The 9231-nt window shown below is 48.7% G+C and overlaps 1 protein-coding gene and 1 long non-coding RNA gene across 2 annotated transcripts; both read right to left on the reverse strand.

Annotated features, from left to right (window-relative positions):
• Positions 1–211: 211 nt before the first annotated feature.
• Positions 212–1734, reverse strand: LOC115142102 (tyrosine-protein phosphatase non-receptor type 23-like). Its single transcript, XM_029681572.2, has 4 exons — positions 1696–1734; positions 1406–1612; positions 1164–1271; positions 212–1017 (listed from the first exon to the last, which is right to left on the reverse strand). Exons 2-4 carry the CDS (start codon positions 1609–1611, stop codon positions 402–404), a joined length of 930 nt encoding a protein of 309 aa, XP_029537432.2. The 5' UTR covers position 1612; positions 1696–1734; the 3' UTR covers positions 212–401.
• Positions 1735–1845: 111 nt separating this feature from the next.
• On the reverse strand, positions 1846–4401 carry LOC135563897 (uncharacterized). The gene is made up of 3 exons (XR_010460640.1): positions 4025–4401; positions 3586–3642; positions 1846–1986 (listed from the first exon to the last, which is right to left on the reverse strand). It is a non-coding gene; the product is annotated as an uncharacterized LOC135563897 (long non-coding RNA).
• Between the last annotated feature and the right edge of the window lie 4830 nt (positions 4402–9231).

A 9231-nucleotide genomic window follows, 5' to 3' on the forward strand; every position in this document is an offset into this window, starting at 1 on the left:
AAGGGCTATGAATACTTAAGGCACTGTGCATGGTTGTTTTATGAGTTCATCTGTCTTTGTAGCATTGAAAGATACTGTTTGGATCACTGTTAGTTGTAAGAACAAGAACTGTAAAGTAATGTACAAAGTTCACACATTTGAAAGAGGCATATTTGTTTTTTAACAATGTATTTAATATGTCAACTTAAACAACATGAGGAAAAGGGATTTTAAGAAAATGTAGCAAACTTTTCAACTTCCTTTTTATGCAAAAACACCCACAAATGAAATATTTATTATTTAATGCATGTATGCCTGAATTCTACTAAAACCATATGAACTAGGAATTGAAAGTGGGCTTTTTTGACCACAAACCATTAATATCTCATGCTGAAGCTCCAGACCCACATATTTGACAACATTTAAGAAAACAGACTGAAGATGACTTCCTCGTTCCACTTGTGAGTCTTGTGCCAGGCCCTGAAGCAGTTTCTGCCCGGTATGAGACAGAGGGCCACCTGACAGGCCTCACACTGCCAGATGGTCTTCATCCACTCTTTCTCCTGTTTACACCACACACAGGCCTTCCTGCCCTGGGTGGCCCTCTTCGACCGACAGACAGACAAGGGGTTGTTCAGCGGGACAGGGCAGCACCTCGCCCTCTTCTTCATCTTCCTCTCAGGGGGGGTGGGAACGGCCGCACCACTGCACCTGGCCCTCTTCCTGTTCTTCTTCCTCTCAGGGGATGTGGAAAAGGCTTCACCGCTAGATGGGGATGTGACTACACCTGACTTCAAGGTAGGGCTTGTCGCTACCTTCGATCTCAAGGTAAATGTAGTTACACCTATCTCACAGGTAGGAGGTCTGGCTGTAGGTGTCCTACGTCTAGTCTTCACTGGGTTAGGGGTCCAGGGGCTGGGAGGAGATCTGGATCTCTTCACTTGCTGAGTGGCAGGTGGGCCAGGGATTATTTTCTTCTTCTTTGACTTTCTGGTGTCTGGAGGTTCAGAGAGAGGGGCTGGAGTTGGCTCCAACTTCCTGAGGTAGAACATGATAGAACAGACACAAATTAAACTGAAATCTTAGAACAAAAAACAATGTGGACAATAGAATCTGAAAAAAAGAAATTGAGATTCAACTGACTACATAATAGTGTGACAATAATATGAGAACTAGAGAGTGACCTGGTCCTCTTCAGTCTCTTTGTGGCAGGTGGACCTGGGATCTCCATTTCCTTTGACTTCATGCTCTCTGGTGGCTCAGAGAGAAGGCCTGGGGCTGGCTCCAACTTTCTGAGGTAGAATTGACACAAAAGAAAATCTTAGAACAGAAAACAATATTGACAATGTGGAATTAGAAATTGGGATTAAACTAACTAATGGTGTGAATATAGTATGAAATAACTATGACTAAAGTGTAACCTGACCTGGTCCTCTTCAGTCGCTTTGTGGCAGGTGGGTTGAAGATTCCTGCCTTCTGCTGGGGCTTGCTGGTCTCAGCTGGATCAGAGAGAGGTACTGGGTCTGGCTCAGAGAGAGGGACTGGGTCTGGCTCAGAGAGAGGCACTGGGTCTGGCTCAGAGAGAGGCACTGGGTCTGGCTCAGAGAGAGGCACTGGGTCTGGCTCAGACATCCTGAAGGAGGTGGTCAAATGCGCAGTCACACTCACAAATCATGAATTGTTCATTTAATTTAATTGTGTAACTCTGTTACTCACAGGGTTGGGAAAAGGCGCCTTCTCTTTGGGATGGTTTTGGGGCTAAAACAATGGAAATTAGTTTAGATGCATGTCAGGTGAGTTAATTTGATTTTTTTTATAACAAAATACGAGAACTGAGCATTTAGAATGTTTGATACTTGCCTACTGGTGTTAGTTGGGCCATCATGAAACTTCTCTGCATCCTGTGTGACAGGTAGTCTGGGGAAAGTCTTCTTCTTCTTTGACATCCTGGTCTCTGGTGGTTCTCTGGTGGAGTCAGACACAGGGACCGTAGCTGCATCCTCCTCCCTGAGAGAGGAAATGTATTACACAAACTGAGTTAAAGGTAGACTCAGCGATATGACGTAGATGCAGAAAGTAAACAGCATAGTAGGTCAATTTCCACAACAACTAAGCGTTGAAGCGCAAGGCTTAACTTCTTCTGCTGTTTTGGTCCCCTGGCTACCACGCTGTAACAGTGTGAAGGAAACCTGTGCAGATACTGTGTGTGACTGTTTGAGAGCGTGAAGCCAAGTGCTCTGCTGGTCAGCTACTGCATAGCAACCTAGCGGTGCCAAAACCCCTGGTCTGCCTTAGAAAGCCTATATAAAGTATGATAGCTAGAATGGCCAAACATTTTTTTTAAAACAGCTGGTTTTGCCTCTAAAATTTGCCTACAATGATCAAGTTCGATCCCATAGTGAATTATTTTAAAATTCGATACAAATCGATATATGAAATTAAATACTGATCCATTTTGACTACTAGTCCTCACACTGGACCATGTTTAAATAAATAAACAATATTTAACTAGGCAAGTCAGTAAAGAACAAATTCTTATTTACAATGATGGCCTACCCCAGACAAACCTGGACAACGCTGTGCCAATTGTGCACCACCCTATGGGACTCCCAATCACCGCCGGTTGTGATACAGCCTGGATTCAAACCAGGGTGTCTGTAGTGACGCCTCTAGCACTGAAATGCAGTGCATTAGACCGCTGCACCACTCGGGAGCCCGACACAGACCAGACCAGTGTACTGACACAGACCAATCACAGGCCGGCAGGCTACGGAGAGGCGTGCGCCCTCATGCTCTTTGCACGTGTCTCTCATGCAGGATGAAAACGACTACATCGAACATGATCCTTTGCTAATTCTGGCCACTTTCTCGATGATCCTTAGCAATGTTTGTGCCGTTCAGCCCAATGGGGCGGCAGGTAGCCTAGTGGTTAGAGTGTTGGGCCAGTAACTGAAAGGTTGCTGGATTGAACCTGACAAGGTAAAAGTCTGTCGTTCTGCCCCTGAACAAGGCCACTGTTCCCTGGTAGGCCGTCATTGTAAATAACAATCTGTTCATAACTGACTTGCCTAGTTAAATTTCAGTGCTAGAGGCGTCACTACAGACACCCTGGTTTGAATCCAGGCTGTATCACAACCGGCCGTGATATAGGAAGGTCATGACTAGAAGGGATCCAGTTTTTGACAAATTAACATCAGATTCGACATTGTAGCAGGTTAGGAAAAATTACAAAGCAGGTTAGGATAATTAACAGCTGGTTGGGATATAAAGTAAGGTTAGGAAAAGGGTTAGAGTTATCTAAAATCCCAAAATATTCAACTTTTGATGTTAATTTGACAAAATCTGGATACCATCTAGCCTTGACCCATTCAGCAATATGGGGCGTTTCAAATTCAAATATTTCCCGATTTCATGAGCCATCGGGATTTTTCCATAGGGATACGAAGATGACGTCGGTGCTATCGAACGGTTTTAATGTCTATGGGGAGGAAAGTCTTGCATCTGGCTCATCTCAATATCTGTGGTGCTGCTTGTGGCAAGGTCATTTCACTTTTATATAGGAAACAGTACAGTACAGGCACGTGTAGCCTATTCATTCACACTTACAAGTCAAGAGGTGGGAAAAGCCAAAGGCACCTTTTCAGTCTTCTGGTGACTTTTGGACTAAAACAAAGTAAATAGATTTAGATACATGTGTAGAGTATACCTAAAGGTGAAGGTCTTTAATCATAACTAATTTAGTTAAACAGGAACTATTTAGTGCCAAGGCATCCACTGTTTGATGAGATATCGTCAGAGGATCCAGAGCACCTGTGTGCAAACGTCTTCTTAAAAAACAGATGTGCTTAAAACATGAATGTTGGTTGCAATTTCCTACAAACTCGGCATTTTCTAAGTTCCAATTTCATACCCAACATTTTGCTCTTTTATTTCATCAGTTCTGGGCATGTTTGGTCCGAGCCGAGACGCATGCAAATTGGAGCTAACAGGTTTACAATGCATAAAAAAGGATAAGATAAACATAAATGTATATTTCATAACTCACCTCTTGGACTTATTCTGTACATTATGCTTGGTCTGTCTACTCTGGTTCTCGCTTTTCATCTCCAGAAAGGACGTGGGCTTTTTCAGCCCGCGCTCACAATGGTTGGGGTCTCGGTTTTCAACTGGTGCCAACAGGAATAATATCCGACGTCCAACAAAGATACAATTAATCCGCGCGGACTCACTGATGTTGGTCAATTAGTTCCACGGCGTTTCTAAAGTTCAACATAGGCTACTATCTAAAGTTAGAAAGACTAAAATAATATTGCAGCATTCTTTAACTCAAGGTACTGAAATCTATATGATGCACTGTTCAAATATAAACAACCAAGGTTGAAATATAATCTACCCATCTCTTCCAGGTGGGCCTGTGGTCATTGTGCGAGTGACTAGTGAATTTGAAAAGGTAGGAAGATCCATCAATTTTGTGTGTACATTTACGGTGTAAATTTAGTTACATATAAATAGAGACCCAAAGCTCCTGATTTTGCCTAAAACCACCTTTCTATGTGCCTGTTCTAAAGTAGCATTTAGTTATAGTATGAAGCTACGAAAATAGCCTAGGCTACCACATTAACATTTATTCTGGCAATTTGGGTAACAGGTAGGCTATGTTGTGTGTGTTCTGCAGCGGTGAAAACATGAATTATTTTCCTATTCTCTCAATTTCCGCCATGACGGTATATCTTAGAACCGTGAAACACATTATGACGTTTTTCTCGGTTCACAGTTATGATGACTACCTTGTTTTAATGTGGATCACAACGTTGATGTAACAATGTTATATGTAATAATGTTGAGTTCTGACCACGCCCACCCTTAATAAAGCCTAGGAATTTTCAAATGTCTTCATAGTTTGATCAGCAGACATGGAGAACAGCAAGGGGGACCAACCCCCAGAGAAAAATCTGATTGGGCCTTCACTGCCTTTCTCAGAGGCGGTATTATTCGATGGCCAGCCAGACTGCCAGAGGAATCCCTTGATGAGCAGAGAGATGTTTGGAGGCCTGTCCATCTCAACACCAAGCCAGGAACCAGGGACACCCAGGCTCATGCGCACCAACTCTGACTTCTGCAGAGAACTGGACGATCAACTGAAAGGCTGCTTCGATGGTCCAGCTCTGAGCAGTGACTTCCTCAATGAAGACCCTGTCTCTCTAAAACATGATTTTTTCAAAGAGTTAAGGGATCTAGGCCTGGAGAACTCTGGGGAAACATGTTCAACCATGGAGGAGCCCCAGCCTGCTGTGACCAACACCATGCTCCTGGAGACCACCACCCCTGGGCCTGACTCTCCAAGCCAACCGCCAACTGTCTTCCCTGTGGACCTGGACGCTGAGACTGCTCCTTCCCTTCAGGAGCTCTTCCAGCCACAGATGTTCCCTGAAGTGTTCGGACCAGGCTGTGGTATAAGTAGCACTGACCTGCTGCTACCTACCAGCACACCCCCTCCTGGTTACTCACCAGCCTGTGGATCCACCCAAGGTGATGATGGACCCAATAGGGGCTCTATGAACAACCTCAGTCTGGACCCGAACTCAGCCCAGACAACACCGCTACTATCCCAGCATGCCCTGCCACAGGTGGAACAGGCTCAGCGCTCTCAGCTCTGCAGTGACTCCATCTTTGAGCCAGGGTTTAGCCCAGCCCACCCCTGGTCCCAGGTGGTGAAGTTTGATGCTACCCCCCAGGCTCCCACCACCGTGCATCCTTCTGACCCCATGGAACCCACTGACACCACCACTCTGCTCTCCCAGCCCAGCAGCCCTCTGCCAATGAGCACTAGGGACGCCGGCCAGATCCACATCCATGTCACCGGGGTCAATGAGATGGTTGTCATGGTGACAGAGGTGGAAGGAGAGGAGGTGGAGGAGCTTCAGAGCCTGATGACCATAGCGCCCCAGTCATCGTGCTGCCAGCTGGTGATGGAACAGCCAGAGAATGCAGTGAGAGAGGAAGAGGGGGATGAGAAGAAGAAGGAGAAGCCTGGACGCTGTTGGAGTGGAGGGTGCTGTTTCTTCTCTTGCATGTCGAGCAAAACAGAGTAATGAATAAAAAGCAGTATTCATTTTTTAAATTACATTTCTATCTGTTGTGTGTTTTTATACTGTATGATTTACACTGAGTGTATAGAACATTAGGAACTCCTTCCTAATATTGAGTGGCACCCCCTTTTGCCCTCAGAACAGCCTCAATTTGCCAGGGCATGGACTCTACAAGGTGTCGAAAGCATTCCACAGGGATGCTGGCCCATGTTGACTCGAATGCTTGCCAAACTTGTGTCAAGTTGGCTAGATGTCCTTTGGGTGGTGGACCATTCTTGTTACACACGGAAAACTGTTGAGCGGGAAAAACCCAGCAGCACAACCCGGTGCGTCTGGCACCTACTACCACACCCTGTTCAACCCGGTGCGTCTGGCACCTACTACCACACCCTGTTCAAACCGGTGCGTCTGGCACCTACTACCACACCCTGTTCAAACCGGTGCGTCTGGCACCTACTACCACACCCTGTTCAAACCCGTGCGTCTGGCACCTACTACCACACCCTGTTCAAACCGGTGGCTGGCACCTACTACCACACCCTGTTCAAACCGGTGCGTCTGGCACCTACTACCACACCCTGTTCAAACCGGTGCGTCTGGCACCTACTACCACACCCTGTTCAACCCGGTGCGTCTGGCACCTACTACCACACCCTGTTCAAACCGGTGCGTCTGGCACCTACTACCACACCCTGTTCAACCCGGTGCGTCTGGCACCTACTACCACACCCTGTTCAAACCGGTGCGTCTGGCACCTACTACCACACCCTGTTCAAACCGGTGCGTCTGGCACCTACTACCACACCCTGTTCAACCCGGTGCGTCTGGCACCTACTACCACACCCTGTTCAAACCGGTGCGTCTGGCACCTACTACCACACCCTGTTCAACCCGGTGCGTCTGGCACCTACTACCACACCCTGTTCAAACCGGTGCGTCTGGCACCTACTACCACACCCTGTTCAAACCGGTGCGGCACCTACTACCACACCCTGTTCAAACCGGTGCGTCTGGCACCTACTACCACACCCTGTTCAAACCGGTGCGTCTGGCACCTACTACCACACCCTGTTCAACCCGGTGGCACCTACTACCACACCCTGTTCAAACCGGTGGCACCTACTACCACACCCTGTTCAAACCGGTGCGTCTGGCACCTACTACCACACCCTGTTCAAACCGGTGCGTCTGGCACCTACTACCACACCCTGTTCAAACCGGTGCGTCTGGCACCTACTACCACACCCTGTTCAAACCGGTGCGTCTGGCACCTACTACCACACCCTGTTCAAACCGGTGCGTCTGGCACCTACTACCACACCCTGTTCAAACCGGTGCGTCTGGCACCTACTACCACACCCTGTTCAAACCGGTCTGGCACCTACTACCACACCCTGTTCAAACCGGTGGCTGGCACCTACTACCACACCCTGTTCAAACCGGTGCGTCTGGCACCTACTACCACACCCTGTTCAAACCGGTGCGTCTGGCACCTACTACCACACCCTGTTCAAACCGGTGCGTCACCTACTACCACACCTGTTCAAACCGGTGCGTCTGGCACCTACTACCACCCTGTTCAAACCGGTGCGTCTGGCACCTACTACCACACCCTGTTCAAACCGGTGCGTCTGGCACCTACTACCACACCCTGTTCAAACCGGTGCGTCTGGCACCTACTACCACACCCTGTTCAAACCCCTGTCTCTGGCACCTACTACCACACCCTGTTCAAACCGGTGCGTCTGGCACCTACTACCACACCCTGTTCAAACCGGTGCGTCTGGCACCTACTACCACACCCTGTTCAAACCGGTGCGTCTGGCACCTACTACCACACCCTGTTCAAACCGGTGCGTCTGGCACCTACTACCACACCCTGTTCAAACCGGTGCGTCTGGCACCTACTACCACACCCTGTTCAAACCGGTGCGTCTGGCACCTACTACCACACCCTGTTCAAACCGGTGCGTCTGGCACCTACTACCACACCCTGTTCAACCCGGTGCGTCTGGCACCTACTACCACACCCTGTTCAACCCGGTGCGTCTGGCACCTACTACCACACCCTGTTCAAACCGGTGTGTCTGGCACCTACTACCACACCCTGTTCAAACCGGTGCGTCTGGCACCTACTACCACACCCTGTTCAAACCGGTGCGTCTGGCACCTACTACCACACCCTGTTCAAACCGGTGCGTCTGGCACCTACTACCACACCCTGTTCAAACCGGTGCGTCTGGCACCTACTACCACACCCTGTTCAAACCGGTGCGTCTGGCACCTACTACCACACCCTGTTCAAACGGTGCGTCTGGCACCTACTACCACACCCTGTTCAAACCGGTGCGTCTGGCACCTACTACCACACCCTGTTCAAACCGGTGCGTCTGGCACCTACTACCACACCCTGTTCAAACCGGTGCGTCTGGCACCTACTACCACACCCTGTTCAAACCGGTGCGTCTGGCACCTACTACCACACCCTGTTCAAACCGGTGCGTCTGGCACCTACTACCACACCCTGTTCAAACCGGTGCGTCTGGCACCTACTACCACACCCTGTTCAAACCGGTGCGTCTGGCACCTACTACCACACCCTGTTCAAACCGGTGCGTCTGGCACCTACTACCACACCCTGTTCAAACCGGTGCGTCTGGCACCTACTACCACACCCTGTTCAAACCGGTGCGTCTGGCACCTACTACCACACCCTGTTCAAACCGGTGCGTCTGGCACCTACTACCACACCCTGTTCAAACCGGTGCGTCTGGCACCTACTACCACACCCTGTTCAAACCGGTGCGTCTGGCACCTACTACCACACCCTGTTCAAACCGTCTGGCACCTACTACCACACCCTGTTCAAACCGGTGCGTCTGGCACCTACTACCACACCCTGTTCAAACCGGTGCGTCTGGCACCTACTACCACACCCTGTTCAAACCGGTGCGTCTGGCACCTACTACCACACCCTGTTAAAAGGCACTTCAATATTTTGTCTTGCCCATTCACCCTCTGAATGGCACACATACACAATCCATGTCTCAGTTGTCTGAAGGCTTAACAATTATTCTTTAATCTGTCACCTCCCCTTCATCTACACTGATTGAAGTGGATTTAACAGGTTACATCAATAAAGGATCATAATTTTCACCTGGAT

The sequence above is a fragment of the Oncorhynchus nerka genome, linkage group LG3 (genome assembly GCF_034236695.1).
Source record: "Oncorhynchus nerka isolate Pitt River linkage group LG3, Oner_Uvic_2.0, whole genome shotgun sequence".
Lineage (NCBI taxonomy): Eukaryota > Metazoa > Chordata > Actinopteri > Salmoniformes > Salmonidae > Oncorhynchus > Oncorhynchus nerka.